At 47.0% G+C, this 18643-nt stretch overlaps 1 protein-coding gene across 5 annotated transcripts in view; it reads right to left on the bottom strand.

Annotated features, from left to right (window-relative positions):
* HDAC4 (histone deacetylase 4) overlaps positions 1-18643 on the bottom strand; it is a 234540-nt gene that overhangs the window by 52295 nt on the left and 163602 nt on the right. For all 5 annotated transcript variants that reach the window (XM_080933234.1, XM_080933233.1, XM_080933232.1 and 2 more), the window contains 5 exons: positions 12068-12189; positions 7831-7962; positions 4143-4255; positions 1279-1395; positions 994-1192 (listed from right to left, as the gene is read on the bottom strand). In XM_080933234.1, coding sequence (XP_080789360.1) covers positions 994-1192; positions 1279-1395; positions 4143-4255; positions 7831-7962; positions 12068-12189 — 683 coding nt within the window. The remainder of the gene's footprint in view (positions 1-993; positions 1193-1278; positions 1396-4142; positions 4256-7830; positions 7963-12067; positions 12190-18643) is intronic.

Genomic DNA, 18643 nt, shown 5'->3' on the forward strand with positions numbered 1-18643 from the left:
AATCAGAGTCTGAGGCTAGCAAGATTTAATATCAAAACAGCAACAAAGGACCAAATAGATACAAAAGAGAGACAAACCAAATCCAAAACCTAGTCTATGGGAACTGAGTCTTTTCACTTTGTTACTGTGCTGGTATCTCATCCACAGATGGGAAGATGAAGTCCATAGTGACTGGCTTCCAAGAGATCAGACAGGAAGGAGCCTGAGTGTAATGAGCATCGCATCGTATGTTCACTGGGACACTGCTCTCCAGAGCTGGAAGCAGGTGTCTTAGGAGACCAAGTGCTGTTCTTGTCCAGATCACTGACTTGGGAAGCCAGGTGCACACTGGAGACAGAAAGCACAAGGCAGAAACCCAATACCAAGCTCTAAAGACCGACTCAAACCAGTAGGTGTGGGTACTTTAACACTAACCAGAGGCTGGCCAGGGGAACACTGGAACATGTACAAGGCCAGCCCTAGAATTGCTCTGACTATGATTCTGAGTAAAGCAATAGGTGTGAAGCCACCCACTGACCTGAGGATGGAGTAGAGAGCTGGGCAAATTTCACCAACAGGTAGGGTTCTGTGTCTGATGGGAAAGATCCCACATGCCAATCATTTCTGAAATAGTACCTCCAAAGCATGGTCACCAGGTAAATGTTACTTTTTCTCTAACTTGTATTTTTCTAAATGTAGTCATCCTCAAGCTGAAAAACCAATGGTCATTTCTGACCTTCATGCACTTGCTTCCTCAAGCTGTAGGGAAACCTATCAGTGGGAGAGCAGAAGGCTAAACAGAGGCCCACTGGCACTGACTTCTACTCTTTGGTCAGCTTTCTAAGCAGGACACAGATTTTTGCCACAGCTAAGGTAGGTAGCTATCATATCACCAAGACCCATAGAGTTTCTCCTGTTGTATGGGTCAGATGTTGTTTCCACCCTTCTTTAAAACCCTCCTAGGAGGCCAAGGAGACTGACCTAATTGCACAGAGACCTGGCTGTGGTTCTTACCTGTGACAAGGGGCGTCTGGGTGGGTGGCTGCTCCAGCAGGACCATGTGCTGCAGGAGGGGGTTGTGAGCTGCTCCACTATCCCGCTCCAGGGGTGAAGTGCTCAGGTACGGGGTGAGGTGGGTTCCAGGGAACAAGGAGATCCGCTGCTGGAGGGATGGGAGAGCAAGCCTCTCAGCATCCTGCTGGCCTGCTGCACCCTGAAAGGCACAAACGGTATACTCAAACTGTGGGAACTGAGGCAGACAACCACCCCTGTCATACAGACCCACAGAGGCCAACTTACAGTGGCAGGGCCAGTGGCAGGAAGTCCCAAGGTGATGTTGGGTAAGGATGGTGACGTGTAGAGAGGAAGTGGGGCGACGGAGCCTTCTCGAGTCACAAGTCTGTGTGCCAAGCTTGTCTGTACACAAAAGACATTGTGACCATCAGTCTGCCACATAAGTTCCAATACAAGCAGCACACCAGAACTGCAAGGGGCACTTACAGCATGAGGTGCTGACATGTGGTTGCCTGGGACACAACCACACTGTTCAGACTGTGGCCTTCAGGTGCATGTAAGACCTTCAAGCATGCCACAGGCACACAGTCAGGGCTCTCACTCCTGAGTTTTTTCCCTCCTAATTGGCTCCTGCTACCTTGTTTGTTTTTATTCAGTCTGCCTACTTACCATAAAACTATGGGTAGGATATTTAGAACAATGCACCTTTTAATATTTTTTGTAGTTAGGATGTTTCCAAGAATGACATCAAAAGCAGAAACCAAGGAGAAAGTTAATGGTGAGGAGGAAAGACCCTGTTCTCAGAAAGGCAGATGATGGTAACAGGCTCTGCAATGTACAGGAAAACAAAGACTAGAGAATAAAGAACTTGTCAATCAAAGACCAGTTAACATGAGAGTAGAGCTCAATAAAAACAATGACAAAAGAACCCATCTTAAGGAAAATGAAAAAATGCTCAACTTTTATCAGTGTCTGAAAAATCACATTTACCAAGTCATCAAACTGACAGATTTTGTAAAAGCTCAGAAAAGCTGAACTGAGTGGTCATGGGACTGTGAACTGCTGTACTTTCTGCAGACTGACTTGGAGATCTGTGTTTGGAAGCTTTAGAAGCAGAGTTGTTCTTGATGGTGAGGTACTTTGAAGATGCAGCGGGAAAAACAGTCCTAAGGAAATGGCCCCAAGCACATGAAGTCAGCCACAGGGTCATGTAAGCAGTCTCGCAGCAGCAATGTATGGCTTCCATCAAGCTTCAAGTAAAAGTTAAAACACAGCAACTTGTATATATCAACACACAGAGGTCAGAACTGGGCTGGCAACCACGTTAGCTGTTGCTTTATTAGTGGCCATTATTCTGCCACTATTCGTGTTGTTTCAAGGTCAGTGTTAGAGTTAGAGGTCGGCTCAGGGTGGGTTTGTCATTAGAGTTAGTGTTAGTCCTGGGGTTGAGACCGAGACAGTAGGTTTAGGGTTAGGATGGGTGGCAGGGCTAGGATTAGGCTCGTGGATAGGATTAGGTTACAGCTTGGTAATAAAGTTAGTATAGGAGCTTCCTGGGAGTCCTGGGGTTCCTCGTTGAACCAGGGCCAGTGGTCAGATGTTGCACACTTGGCAGAAGTGTGAGTGTGTGCAGTAGTAAGAAGAGGTGTGTTAGCTACCAGTGCTTCTCCTCCTGCAGAGAGGCTTTTGGGACACTGCTGGCGTTCCCCAAGGACCCCCATCATGCATGCCTCGGCCACAGCTCATCCAATTCTAGCATCTGAACTTCAAAACAAGTGTCCACATGTGATCCAGAACTCACACACCAGCTCTGCCTGTGACAATGACAGTCTGATGAGAAATGCTGGTAACCTTACTGTTCTTGGGGGTGCTCTGGATGCTTTATTTGTGGCGGCTCAATTTGCATATTTGGGCTTGATAAGGATGAACACACAACTTAAACCAGAATAGTGGTGCTCCACCCAAATGAGGAGCTGTTCTACTGTAGCATCTAACTGCCCACATCACATAGATATCTGAGCTCATGACCCACAAGAAGGAAGCAGAGTTAACATCCTAGGGCAGGAAGCAGTTTTCTGGTTGTACTCTGAGGCTAATTACAGGTAGGTTTCAGCTATAACCTCAGTCCTGCAGAAGGACTGTTAAAACTTGTGAGGTTAAAAAAATACAAATGATGAGAGAAATATGAGTATAAAGAAAAAGGAACCAAGCACAATGGAGTGGACCCCACTTCCTGCAGTGACCCTCATTTCTAATTTTCCAGCTATAAAGGGGCTAGAAAGCTGACATGGAGAAAGCACTGTACCCGTGCACCTTCACCTGAGGCCATCAGCTCTTTGGAAGGGCAAGACTCATTTCTCAATGCTAATGAAGGAACTCAGTCACTGTGTACTAATCCCAGGCTCCTGTAAGGAAGGGGCTCTCAAGAAGTTCTCTCCTCACTGCGCTTACACATGGCAGACAACAGTACGGGCTCAATCCAAAGGACTGTTTCTGGGTGTTCTGCCATATCCCGGCCTATAGTAGCAACACCACGGGAACAGTCTGAGTTCTCCCGTGTTTCCTTCACAGCCTGGTCAGAACCCGTCTTCCCTACCTATGGGGAAACTTGGAAAGCAGACTTCTTTGCGGCTGCTGCATCTTGGGCCAGGCGTGTGGGTCAGAGATGCTTGTGGAGTGAGGGGAAGGACATAGTGAGTGTGCTGGGATCTACTGTCTGGAGCCACCTTCGACCTGCCTTCTCCTTCTGGTCTTTCCTTTCTCCCACATTAGTGTCTACCAGTAACATTCACTTCCCTAACCCTTGATTCTTGGCTGTTGTAATCTGTGTATCTCTCAAATGTCCTTTTCACTCCATTAACCACTCTCACATGCCTGTTGCTTGCACCATGTGCCTCAACACACAGTGTGTATGATGACAGCTGCTTTGGTGACATACCTGGAGAAAGATCAAGAAAAAGGCAGGTTGGAAGCTCCCACTATTATGAGAACCGAGGCCCTCAAGTTTCAGAGGACCATGATGAGAAGAATGGGAAATGACAGCTAGAAGGTTCTTCCCAGAGTACTCCTATGTTTTGGCCTTCACTGGACTGTCAGGCACTAGGCAGGTACATAGGGTGTTTGGCTTATATGAGTCTGTGCTGACCCACCTCAGCTGGAGCGCTGGGCACGGTGGGTGCGATGCCATTCTCAGTGCTGACGTTGCCAGAGCTGCTATTGGGAGAGCTGGGACCGGAGCCAGGGGCGCTGCTGCATGCGGAGTCTGTAGATGAGAGACAGCAGTTGGGGTTGGGCATTGGGTAGACACAGAGGGCCCTACTGCCTCACTGGGTTTCTGCCTGCTAGCCTGCTGCCAGTGTTTCAAAGCAGGGATGGTAACAGGATTCCCTCAGTCTCAGCTTCCCTGCTGACCTCCTGTGAGCCTCAATGATGAGGCTCCGTGGATGCATGGTTGATCCTTTCAGGGTGTACATATTACCTGTTCCATAGCTCTTTGAATTTCAAGATGGTTTGAAACATCAGATAGGTAAGCAGTTAAACATTTATTAATATTCCAACAAAAGACCACTGAATACAAAGGCCCAGTGTTTTTTTTTTTTTTTTAAACTTCGAAAGGTCATATTCATTGTGTCTGTAAAAACAATTTCGAACTAAAGCAACCCATGGTGACTGCCCAGTTTGCACACAACCTTCTTACTTTACTATGAACTACCAAGCAGCCAGGAAACACAGGCAGTGGCGTCTGCAGCTCACAAATGTGATTTGAAATCTTAACATTTGCATGTGCTGGGCTTGACCCTGATCAGTGGGCCAAGCACAGTGTTCTTTACACCCATGGGCTGGCTGCAGCTATCTCCAATCACGCAGCCTCTGTTCAGGGCAGATGCTGAGCTTTTGGTGTCTGGCTCAGGGGTGTTTGACAGTGGCATCATCTGGTTAACATTTCTCAAGCACACAGGAATGACTTTCCTGCAACAGTCCAGGTAGTAGCAAGAGCACCCTGAGATCAAATGCTAGCCCTAAACCTGGATACAGTGGGCCACTTAGGGGCTCAAGGACAGCCTTGGTTCACAGTCATGCATTCAGATAACAGGAGCGGCAGAGCTGCTTCTAAAAATTGTCTCTAAGTATAGCCCCGAGAGACAGTGGCCAGGAGGGTGGAGAGTATTGGAGCAGACAAGTCTGCAGCCCTTCAGAGCTGGCAGGAGCACGGCCTCCTGAGCTGTGATACGGCGTTGTTTCACAGCACCACAGACAAGGAAGCTGTGTGTCCAGGGCATCACCCGCCCTGCACTTAAGTGCATAAGTGCAAAGACAATCTGACATTCACCTTGGCAGATGAGGAAGGCTGGGTCCTCTGTGGACTGCATTGCCCATCAGCCCCCTGAGGCCACTTCTCACCCTCTAGTAGCTACCTACACCCTACTTCTACTCTAGAAACCTGTATCCAATGTTTTTACACACTCAGCCAGACACTGATCATGAGCACAGGGCTCAAGTCTGTCCTTTGTCCATTCCTCTCCTCCAGATGCCAACTAGGCTACACAGCTGAGATTGTATTTCCCTGAGTTTCACCAGCTGGGAGCTCAAGAGCCTCATGGACTGGAGGTATTTCCATTTTACTGCTGTACACATGTGCTTTGTTCAGCTTCCCCCTCTCTCCGTCACACTGCCAACAGTAGCCATTATGTTGGACTATGTTCTTTGCTGCTATAGCCTGTCTCTGGCTGCAGAGCAGAAGCAAGTCCTCCTTAGACACACTCTTGGTAAGTATGCAGATAAACATTCTCACCTACATGCTGCATTGCAGGGCAATAAACTGTGGGTCTGAATCATGGTTTTTCACTTTGAACAATGTTATGTTTTGTGCTTTATTCATTTTGTTTCTAGGAATCTGGTCTACGGAAATGCACACAATGCATGGCCTTCTGTCACTTACATTAGCAAAAGGGAGTGTCAAAAAGTACCTGCAACAGTTATTAAGTGAGGAAGATATACGGCTGTACAGTTAAGAGGCCCATCCTCAACTGTGGTGTGAATACATCACATACTGATGAGAACAACAGGAAGCGGACTGAGTGTGAACCTTGACTCAGGCAGCACAGGGGCTTCTTCATGCTCTTCAACCAGTATGAACTTCATTCCAGTCAGGAAGAGTGGAATGTTGACCTGCTGTGGCTCCTAGACCTTCATGGAGGATGCAGGCCTTTCTTGCTCAGGGATCTTTGCTGTTCTCTTGCTCTTCTTGGAACACCCCTAGCTAGAGCCTCTTTCTGTCTGTTGCCTGAAAACAGCTCTACCTGAAGCACCATCCTGTCACAAGTGCCCAGGTGGCTATAGTGATGTGGGCAGCACAGCCTGCTTCCCAATTTCACTTATCCATCAAGCTGTAGTTCAGAGGCCACTTTCTCCACAAGTTTACAGAGCAGGCGAGTGATTCTTACACACGTCAAGCCTACCCGAGGCTTGTGTGCAGACTCCCACCTGTACTGTCATGCTGGCCTTCCAGGCCATCTCCCTCTGGTCCTGCTTTACTCAAAAAGCAGAGGGCAGGCACCTTCTTCTCACACATTGCTTCTCAATGGGCATCAAGAAGCAGCAGTCACTGGGGTGTGTGGCACTCAGAGCAGCCTGACAGAGACTCTGTTTCATGAATGATCTTGCCAGTGAGAGAGGTTATGACCTAGGCACATGTAAGGATTGGCTCACACCAGGGACTGCCACAGGCAGCCAGGCTGCACATCAGTATCAATAGTTTCTACTCACATGCCCCTAAAATTCCCAACTAAACCCCAGTGACAGACAGTGAGTATGGGTTGTAATGCTTCTTGGGTCTCCCTAGATGTTTCTAATAGTACAGCAGAGGACAGGTAGCGGCCTTAAAACCACGATAAAACAGAAGTTCTTAGGGTGTCAATGCTTCTTTGTGTCTCTAATAGAGTAAGCAGGGGACAATCACTGCATGGAAAGGAAGACTGACAAGGTACACAAGTGGTAGGCTCTTCTTTGAGGACTCACATTGGTCCTGTGTCTAGAGGGCCACACACCCCTCTGTCCTGAGGGCAGGTAATGAGACTTGGGTATTTGCTCTGAAGGACTTCGTCACAGGAACCCTTTTGTTTTTCTCTGGGATGTCAGTACATTCACCAAAACAAACTGAATGAACTAGACAGGTGTCACTCATAGACCAACAACTGGAACCTTGACCTTCCAACACCATGTTCAAGGTTAGGGACCTCTCTTTAGGTCAGCCCTGAACAGCTTCCTTTTTCCTGGATGCTAAGATTTTAGGGTGATGGGGTGACAACTGGCTGAGGTGAGCAATTATCCTAAGAGGGAAGTGTTGGAAGGAACTTTCTGGGGTGGGAAGGGCTGTATCCTGCAGCTTGTCCACCAGCAGGTGGGGCCAGCACCAGCATGGTCACTGAAGTGGAACTAGCTGAGCTCCTTGCTCTTCCTCTGATCAGCTAGCCACACTGGTGGTGAACAATCTGGAAGCTCAAAGGCCACAATATTCTTGAGGGCAGCAGAAAGCAGTAGGAAACATGCCATCAACACTAAAGGGAAGGGCAGTTTTAAACCTACCTTCAGAAAGTCTCTGAATGCCAGGCAAGATAGTTCTCTCATTTGGGCCCAATGGCAGCCCTCTGAGGGAATGGAGCCATAGAATAGGACCTGGACAGCCACTCAAGCCCCACATCTTTAAGTGGCTGGGCCTGACATGTGCATCTCCATTCAGCAGGATAGCATAAGGGAACTGGGTTGTGCTGAGACACATTGTTAGAGGTGTCAGAGTGCAGGGTGTGTGTTAGGGGGCTTACCTGCTCCCTGACATACCTGTAACATCCAGGGGTCGCTTTTTTAGAGCAGTGGCCACAGGGCCATCTTTCCTGCGCAACAGGGGGCTGCTCCGTCTCTCAGCTACTTTCTGCTTAAGCCTTGACCGTAATTTCAGGTTAGGTTCAGAAGCTGTATGGAAGGAGATGTCGTTATAGCCAGGCAGACACAGCTGGGGTCAAGGGCATCACACTGGTGGTTTAAAATATGCACAGCTGGTAAATCTCTGCTAAGTATGGACTGGAAGGCAGGGCTTTTCTGACAGTGGGTACAAGCTGCTGTTAGTCCCATTAGTGGATGGGGGTGGTTGGAGGCCAGGGCAATATGTGTGTTTCCATCCCACTCTGAGGACAGTGTTGCTGGCCTCTGAAACCTGAGGACAGCTTCCAAATCACCGGCCTCCTTGTTCACCTGAAGACACCTGTATCTCACAATCCTGAAGGAGAAAGCAGTTTCAGACCCTGGAAGCCTCTGTCAAGGGCAACTGATGCTCCAAAGTACGGGGTGAAGGAGTGGCTAGGCTGCTTCTCTACAATGAGGCACAGCTCAGACACTGACCTTTGCTAACACTGGCTAAGGGCATTGCTGAGGTTGGGACTTGGTTTGGTTTTTGTAAGCAGTTCTCCTGGGCAGTTTCATGTAAGAATCTGCAACTGTGAGGCCATGACAGACTTTCATCCTTTTCAGAAAACTGCAGACCCACTTCATCCCTGTTCCTGGGGTGGCACAAGCCATGGGCTTCACAGTCTAGTGTGGGATGGGAAAGGGCACAGTCTCTGCAGCCATTAGCTTCTAGAAGAAAGGACAACTTGGGAATGCTAAGACAGGCAACATGCCAGAGCCCTCGTCCTGTTCAGCTTGGGCAACATGTTGATTTGTGAGGCAGTGAAATGTCACCTCAGCTTCTCTGAATCCTGGTAGAAGTTCCCTACCACCTGGGAAAAGGTGTCCCCCACAAATCAAGATTCAGAGAAGCCAGGGTTCTGAGGAGGAGGCTGTGGGGAAGCTTCTGTTCTGACCTGGGACATATGGGTAAATCTGAATTTTCTTTTGGAAAAAAGACGAGGCAAAGTAAAGCTTTAGGACTCTTGGGCAGAGTGGGACTAAGCGGGTCTCCTAAACAGCTTCCCAGAGGTGTAAAGGCAGGGTCTGACGGCTTCACAAGAAGAGAAACCCAAACTTACAAAGGTCTGCTACCTTACCAGTCTAGTGCTGAGTGAATATTAAGATCTGTGTTCTTACATTTTCCGGTTTACAGAACCAAGAGCCAGCTAAACTATTCATTTCCCATACACTGTTTGATCTTGGGGATTTTGTAATTGCAACAGAAAATAGACTAGGACAAGCAAAAACTATATGAAGGATCCTGCCAATGAGGGTATGTATCAGTAAGCCAATCAAGTCCTCCGCTTATATGAGGGTGTTGGGGGGACAGAGGGGGGAAAGCGGTGTTTTTAAAAGGCCATAGAAACTCGTTGAAAATAACTTTCTATTTTGATATATTATTTGCTTGCATATATGTTGGTGTGCTACATGCAAACAGTGCCTTCTGAGGTGAGAAGCGGGCATTGATTCCACGGCACTGGAGTTACAGATGCTTGTGAGCTGCCATTTGTCTGCAGGGACTTATATCTGGAAGATTACCCTGCACTGAGGGTAATTTTTCAGGATGGCCAGAAGCAGTGGGAAAGGACTAGGCCCTACCTCACCTGGAACTACAGGTAGAATTCTGGTAGAAGAGGGATCCTGTAGCAGAGACACCATTGTTATCTGTCAACATACAGAAAGGAACAAGGCCTCTGAAAGGAGCTTAGAGCTAGGCTACAGGAAAGGCTAGACAAGAGAGCCTATATTTGGAAAACTATGAGCAGGAGGGCCTGGGGTGTAAGCTTGACACTCAGCAGGTGCACAGTAGGCTTGAGCTGAGTTGTTTCCTGTGGTCCTCTGCTTAGGGGAGTTGAGAGGGAGCCTTGGTAGGAAGTCACAAGGGTAGAAAAAGTCCAGACTACCTAACAGTTGTGGGGAGTGACGCCAAGCCTTCCTCTAGGTCTTCCTTGGCTCCCTCAACTGCTCCTCCACGTGGCTGGGGGGTGGAGGGTAAGAGCATCTCCTGAGCCACTAATGTAGCTGGGGATGGACTCAGGCAACTGAGCTGAGTGTGAGAAAGCCCAGGCAAGCTGCATGTTATTTTCATGAGAGAAGGAAGACAAGACACAACACAGGTATAAGCTGCCATCCTAGGAAGCCCACCAAAAATGCCTAGAATGTAGAAGAAATCAGCATGAGGTTGCTAAGGGTTTATTTCGTTTTGATTAAAGATTAAAATCCTTTAAGGACTGAGATGGCAAACTGCATACAAGATCAACATGAATTAATATAAAGGCCAAGCCAGGATGTATTCAGATATAGTTATTTGAGACTGCCATTGTAACTTGACTGTGGTACCTTATGAAGGAAACATCACTCACTGACTGTGTCTTTCGCAGCACTACTTCATCAGAAATACACACAAGTGTACTTAGCATTGGCGACATCAAGGGCTGGAAGAAGCCATGTCCAGTATACTGCAGGCCATTCCCTGAATACTGTAGGAAATTAAATGCTTTCTCTGAAGTCATTATTAATAATCCTTATTGATGTGCTGGTGGTGCCTCTTAAAAACTTGGGATGTAACCAAACCATAATTAAGGTTTTCTGAAGCCTCTCCAGAGTATGAGAAACATTTGTTCCTCTATTCTCAGGGAGTGGAGTGTGCAGGTGGGCTCTACCACCAAGTGTCAACAAGGCAGTGGCTTGGCTTCCAGCATTCCCTAGAGAGATACACAAGAACCAACAGGAGTAGACTGAGACTCTTGGAGAAGGCTCAGAGCCCTGCAGATAACCATGGTGACCAGCAGTGGCTAATGGTTGAGTATTTTGTCTTTTGTTCTGATTATCTCTCTGGGAGCACGCTATCCATGACTCAAAGGCTTCTGAGACTAGGAACAGGAGGTGACTGAAGTCTAGCACTACTATCTGTAGGGGAAGGATGACAGCTTACAGTCCTGCTGCTGTGCTCTGGGCCAGACCAAACAGTGGTATGCACTGTCTTCCTGTTGACCTCTGGATGAAGGCTCCCCATGGGTATTTTCAGGAGGGCATACCCTTTGCTGAGAGCTGACTACTCTGCATTTAGGCCATGTCTTCATCCTTCTATAGAAGACCACATCCACCTGAGAAGCAACAAATCTGACATGGCCATTCCACCTCACACACTGCAAATAATAGTCAAGTCCTGTTCAGGCTGAGCTCACATGTTCCTCCACTCAGCTCTCAGCTCCTGGTTCCAGTTTGCTCAAAGCCATGCCAAATCACAACTGAGTGTAGTATCCTCTGAAACTTCCTGGTTTATCAAGAGATAAAAGGTGAGCCTGTTCATCTTCGTGAGTGCCCTGTGTAAAAGCCATTAAGCATGGCTCTACAGCAGCCTTGCTTAGAACTAAGAAAAACTTTGAATTTAATAGACTTGTTTAGTAAAAGCAGGCATGCCCCTCAGATCTCATTTTTGAGGAACTCTCAGCACTGCTCTGCAGGTTGGGGCCGCACCTCTACTATACAGGCTGAGGCTACGTGGGTCCATCCTCTGAAACAACCTCTAGAAAGCCCACCTTCTTACCATCCCAAGGCACTTTCCACACTCAAGAAAGCAAGAGTATACTGGTTTGTCTTGTGTTCTAGCATTGACAATAGTCTAGTCCTCTTTAGACCCGTTGTCCATTAAGTCAGCTGATATACAAACCTGTGGGCCAGGAGGGATGTCCCCACACCTTTCTCATGGGACCTGCCTTCACTTCAGACACCTTAATTATCCCTGTCTGGGTAGTACCCAAAGGCCATGCAGAATCTTTACATACTCTCTGACCTTGGCCAGCACATCCACAGGAGCTGTTATTAGTTCTAGAACTACCTTACTGTTCTGGACTGTAGAGCAGAGTATACTCCCAAGAGGGGGTGGACCAAGGTGCTGTGGAGATGAGGCCAAGTTCTATAATACAAGAATACATGCATGAGATTCATTCCTTTGGGGATAAACTACACAGAGAAGCTTAGGGTCATCATTAAAAGGATGTCTGAATGCAAAAACCAGTCTCTTGAACTATCCTAAACAAGATGTCAAAGCACTGCCTGTGGCTCACACCAGGGCTCACTGGGGCTGCTGTCAGGATGGAGACATTCGGGGAGCAGACTATACACTAACCTGTTTTCCTAAGAGGAAAGTCATCTTTGGCGTCGTACATTCCCAAGACAGGGTGGTTGTAGGAAGCTGACACCCCACTCTGGGGTGGAGAGCTCTGGTCAAGGGAGCTGTGCTGTGTCTTCCTGGAAAAAAGCAAAGATAGATCAGTGTTCCCAGGCATCCCAAGCCTGAGGATAGCAGATTTTGAAATCTGATCTTTTGTTAGCCCCTCTTCTCCAAGGGGGAGGAAAGAGTAAACAGAAACAAACAGGCCAACAAGCAAACAGCAGTGTCCACAGCCCCCGTCTGTGCCCAGATCTGCCCTCTGGGATTCAGTCTGTCCTCAGAGGGTTTGTCTTCAGAATGCAAGTAGTGGAAGTCAGTGGGCCCAGGCATGAGAGATCATAGGAAAGGCGCAGATAGGAACCTCGGGTGAGCATGTACTCCTAGCAGATGCTGGTAATGCCTATGACTGTCTGTCTCCCCAAGCACAGGGTCCCTTGAGGATTTTCCTTTTGAAGAACATGTCCATCATTCATGACTACAACAAATCCCTCAGCCATACCCTTTTTGGGACTTCTCAGTAGCATCTCAAATCTCTATTCTGGGCGTTACTAGAGAAAGTGAGCATCCAATGAACATGTACAACTCAAATTCCTAAAAATAACCAGATGGAAAAGGCTGCAAGTGAATGGATGCTCATGGATGCTTAAAGCAGAGAGAAGGGGTTGGAAGAAGAAGAGGAGGAAGAGGAAAAAGAACAGAAGCAAAAGCAGGAGTCTGGCTGCAGGGTTCGTCTAGGGCACTGAGACCATTCTAGATGACCTTTAGCAAACCTTTCTGGATGCACCAGCAGCCAAGCCTTCCTCTGAATTCCGACAGTGTGAGACATTCTGTGATCTTGAGTACAGGAGATCTGCTTAATGACTGGAAACACATTTGCTTACTTTCTAGTTTAGACTTTGCTAAATGATTTATTTAAATATATAGTATTTGGCATCCACACATCTAGTTATGTGAACCTAGAGTGGGGAGCCCTCAGATGAGCACAGGTGCATATTTAAATATTTGGAAGCAAATCATGCAAAGAATGGACTGAAGAGACTCTCAGACACATCTGAGAAGGCAGTCCTGAAGACTTCTTACATGTTAAGCTAATGGGGTCCTTGGCATCCCTTCTGTCTTTCCTCCAAACACAGAGTGGTGTGTATGTGCACATGCACACACACAGAGTACATCCATGTATAGGTTAAAAAGATAGTCAACTATAAGAAAGTAATTTAATATGGTAATTAAAAGAAATGTAATAAAGACAACTACAGTCAATACGTTTCACGACAAGAGTTTTTCCTACTAAGGAATAAATTTGGAAAGTTTGTCACTCCAGATCCAGTAGATCTCCTCCTATTCTGTCAATATTTAAATCCATTTTTCTGTCGTGACTGTAAATGAGCTGGAACAACAGGCTACTCTGACCCAACTACCTTGAGCCAGGCCCACAGCTCTCGGAGCTGCTTATGTCTCCGTATCCTCTAGAAACGCTTCTTGGAGCCGGAGCTGGAACTGAACAGTCACTGGGGCCTTTGCAGGAGTCCAGAGATTACAGAAGGGGGATCTCCATGTCCTCATAACCAGCTTACCTAGAAGGAGCAACCCCCTTCTCATGGTCCTTGGCATTGCTCCCTCTGTATGCCAGGAATAGGCGGCTACCTGGGAAGCAATGCCAGCAGATAGCCTCAGTGTAGCTTCCAAATGTCAGGCCAACTCACCTTACCCTGGAATAAACTCAATAAAGAAGTATTCAGATGTGTGATCAAGATCAAAATTTCATCCCTAGCCCAGTCTAATGCCTATACTCCATGCCCCATCACGGACACCTATGTATACACCCACCATCAAAGTTTACAGCTTCATACTCAACCTCCTTCCATACAGACTCACATACCCCACCTTCCAGAGGTAAGGACCACAGAGCAGCTGCTAACTCTTCTCTGACCAAGAACAACTACCAGCTTTCCGACCTTGGGTAACTAGTCTAGGATGCAGACAAAGCCAGGACAGGAGGGTACTAGGTCACTGAGCAGGCCTCCTTTAACGGAAGTCTTGGGAGCTAGAGTGTACATCAGTGGACAAGTACCTGCCTGGCACCTATGAGCCCTGGGGTTCAATTCCCAGCAGGACCATTAGCACCACCAAAAACAGTAAGTAAAAACAGAATAAAAATAAAGGCAGTTCTTGTCTTACTCAAGGCAGAAAACCAAATTGCTGCTTTCTTTCCTAATACTATCTTGAATGTCAAATAAAACACAAATTCGAACATTTAGATTTTATCAACAGTGGGCTTTCCCATTATATCAGATTTATACTAGTGATTTAAAATAAATAGAACTTGTTAATCAAGTGGAACATCACAGTCCAACAGAACGTGTGAGCTACACATTCAATTTACATTTTCTAGAGCTATTTAAAATGAGTAAAAGAAATGGGTGAAATTAACTTTAATATTCTACTTAACCTGAGATATAAAAATACTATTTCAATATAATTAACATGAAGCTTATTCATGGAAAGCCGGTGGTTTGGAGTTTCTGTAAGCCTCAGTTTCACAGGTCCGGCAGCTGAAGCATGGACATCCACAGTGCACAGTACAGGCTCAGATGAGGTTTTAAGTCATAAATTGTGAACACTCTCCTCCCTACATGGATTATCACCACCAATCAGGCCTTGAACAGTCCGAATTCCTGACCACCCACTTTGCCCCTTTGCTGATGAATTCTTTAGCTTCACTTGGCTGAGTCTAGTTTTGCATGAGGTGTGGCTGCCTAAGGACAATTGCAGTGCATAATGGGCTAACCTGTCAGGTTGCTCATCTGCTACAGGTTTGTGAGTCATTTCTGTTTCAACTGTTAGGACCACAGAGTAGAAGCCTAGTGTATACCTGCATTCCTGGGCAAATACCCAAAAGTGCCCTGCTGGGTCATAGTACCATTTTTAGACCTGCTACACCATTTGTAACGGGACCATTAATCTTGCCCTAGCCATTCTGTACAGGAAGGGTGCACCTTGCCAGCCCCTGATCTGTTAAGAGTTTAGCCAGTAGTTTAGTCTCTGGGAGCTCTGGGAGGTCTGGTTGGTTGATATTGTTTTTCTTCCTATGAGGTTGAATACCCCTTCTGCTCCTTTAGTCCTTTCTCTAACTCCTCAACTAGGAACCCCATTCTCAGTCCAATGGTTGGTTGAGAGCATCTGACTCTATTTCTCAGGATCTGGCAGAGCCTCTTAGGAGACAGCTATATCAGGCTCCTGTCAGCATGCCCTTCTTGGCATCCACAATATTGTCTAGGTTTGCTGACTGTATATGGGATGGATCCCTGGGTAGGGCAGTCTCTGGATGGCCTTTCCTTCTGTCTCTGCTCCACACTTTGTATTTCCTCCTGTGAATATTTTGTTCTCCCTTTTAAGAAGGACTGAAGCATCCACTGTTTGGTCTCCCAACTTCTTGAGCTTCACGTGGTCTGTGGATTGTATCCTGGGTAATCAAAGCTTTTGGGCTCATATCCACTTATCAGTCAGAACATACCATGTGTGTTCTTTAGAGACTAAACCAACCAAAGAGTACACATGAAAGGCCCCATGGCTCCAGCTGAATATGTAGCAGAATGGCCTTATCAAGCATCAATGAGAAGAGAGGCCCTTGGCCCTGTGAAGTCTCAATGCCAGGGCAGGAAGATGGGAGAGAGTGGGTGAGTGGGGGAACACTCACATAGAGGTAGGGGGAGTGGGGATGGGATAAGAGGATTCCAGGGAGAAAGAAGAAAAGAGGATAACATTTGAAATGTAAGTAAAGAAAATATCCAATTAAAAAAAAAGAGTTTAGCCAGCCCTGTAGGTGAGAATTGGTGTCTCACTGGGATGGCAACCCACACAGCTTATTTTGTGGTGCAGCTGTTCACATCTTTGCCAGCTGTTTGGTAAGTTGCAGCAGTTTCACAAGAACTTTACAGGTGCACACTGGAGAATTTCCTTCTAGTCTACTGCTTGTTTTTTTGGGGGTGGGGTGGGGGGTTGTTGAGATGAGATTTGTGTAGCTCTGGCTGTCTTGGAACTTCCTCTGTAGACCAGACTGGCATTGGAAATCCACCTGCCTCTGCTTCCTGAGTTAAGGGATTAAAGGCATGTGCCTAGCTGCTTGCCTTTTTCTTAAAGGTGTCTTTCAAAGAGCTGTTTTAAATGTTGATGAGGTCCAACTGTTTCATGTAATGGGTTCACAGCTTATGACACTGATGAAGAGATGCTGTGAGTTCTTACACAGAACATATGGTTAATTTTAAATAGTTTAATTCATCTCTCTTAAGAGACAGACTCTATGTTTACATATACGAGTAGTACACTGCAGCAGTCAGACACACCAGAAGGGGGCATCAGACCCCATTACAGATGGTTGCAAGTCACCATGTGGTTGCTGGGAGCTGAACTTAGGACCTCTGGAAGAGCAGTCAGTGCTCTTAACCACTGAGCCATCTCTTCAGCCCCTTTGATTGATCTCTTAAGGGTAATCTGATTGTTGGAAAGAAAACCCTCCTTCATGTTTCCTTCTAGAAGTTTTGTTGTCTTAGCTTCCCTAGCTTTGGGCTGCTACTGGCAGTCATCACATGATGTATGAAGCTGGATAGTGGTTTGACTCTTTTGTTAAAGACTCAGTTCTGCCACGGTGTCTTAATGGGTCAGACACAATGTGTCTGAGTGCACCTCTATAATGGCTGGTCAGGATCCTTACATGTTCATAAACTCAATAAAAACAAGCTGTCTTCTTGGCTGATGCATCTGATATCAAGTTCTGCCCTTTCTAGTCACCTCACCTCAATCCTAAACTGCTTCAGCAAAGAGGGCCCTGTACAGGTCCTCCCTGAACACCCTGCTCTGGACAAAGCTCTAGGCAACGGCCACACTCCACCTCAACCCTGGCCATCTGTCCTCTTCAGGTGCTATTCCTTTAATCTCTAAGTATGTCCTGGACTCCTTTCTCATAACACCTTACTGGGAGGAGGCTACCTGTTGGCTGAGTCTTGCACCCAGCCCAATACACTTCCACAACCCCTGTTCCGGTCAACCTTTCTCCCTGTCCCATCTGTCTATTTAAGTGTGACTGTCCTCCTGGGGCTGATAACACAACTCCCAAGCTCCACACCCTGCAAAGCTGCCTCTTTGAGCCCTGTACTTTCTTGCAACAGCACCCCACCCCTGAACTCCCTAGGACCTAAGTTAAGCTGCCCTATCTTCTCCTCTGAAGTTGTCCCCCCCACCCCTTGCTCCTTATTGTGATGACAATTCTTTAACAAGCTAGTACCAACCTGGTCTAGGAAGCTTCCCTTTCCTAGGTTCCTCTATCTCTTTGGGCCCTGTCTGGCCCTACTGTCTTTTCCAGTTGCATCCTGTATCTACCTTCAAATCACCATCCAAAGGGCTATCCTTGGCTACCTCCCCCTGACCATCCTGACTCCCACATGTAAATGTAGAACAACAGAAGCCCTGCATGGCAGAGGCTCTCATAATCACGCTTCACTCCTCCTCATGGAACACCAGGTTCACCCTCTTCTGAGCTACATGCCGACCAGTAGCCTACTTCAGAAGACATGCAGTGTGTGCAGCCACAGAGCATAAGTGACAGTGAAGAGGCTCCTCTCCAGGTTGTATCGTGGTAACTGAGGTCTTTCACATAAATAAATGGGCCACTTCAGTAGGACCACTGGGGTTTTAGTAGAAACAGTTTTCCATTTTGAGACTCTAGAAAAGCTATATTTTTCTTTGAGTAAAATTAATGACTTTATTTTGATTTAGAAAAACTACCCTGTTGTTTCTTCTAGCAATGAAATGACCCTAAGGGCAACATAAAAATATTGCAAATTAGCCATGTTTTCTGTGTGAGAACTGGCCGAGTCTCCTCAGTGGGCTCTACAGCACACCACAAACAGCCCATGCTGATGGGCATCCACCCAAGCCCTTTATAAAAAATGCTGGGCAAGTTAGCATGTCAGCATAGACAAGATCTGCTGTGATCCGCCCAGATCAGATGCATGCTCTGGCCCAGGCTGATCTCTCATCTCAATCGCCTCCATCTTTCCCAAGGATTCATAAAGATGCTGTCAGGTCCAAAGAGAACTCCAATTCCCCATAAGACAGCATACATGTTAAAAAATGACGGAATAGGTTCAGTGAGTTGGACTATAGAAGGATTGCTAAAAGCCCAAGGTCAGCAATCCTTAGGAACTGTGAAAAGGGTTTGTGCTCAAAAAGGAGTCATTTCCATTATCTTCCCTTGGCTCTGAAAAGGGGCCACGGGGCTCTCCACTGACATATACCTGTTGTACACGTCAAAGCCCATGCTGGCCTCCAGCCTCCTCAGTCCCTATTCATACTTGTTATGGGTTTCCAAGGCCACACTAGACTCCTGGTCCTTCTCACCTCCCCCACTCTCTCTACTTAATGCAAGGTCTCACACCTCCTGCCTCCTCCATTCTCGCTTCTCTTAAACACAGTGCTGCCTATGGATGACTGGGCCAGAGGTCCTCACTGCCAGGAGTGCTCCTTGGTGATCTG

The sequence above is a fragment of the Micromys minutus genome (genome assembly GCF_963924665.1).
Source record: "Micromys minutus genome assembly, chromosome: 19".
In the NCBI taxonomy this organism is placed as follows: domain Eukaryota; kingdom Metazoa; phylum Chordata; class Mammalia; order Rodentia; family Muridae; genus Micromys; species Micromys minutus.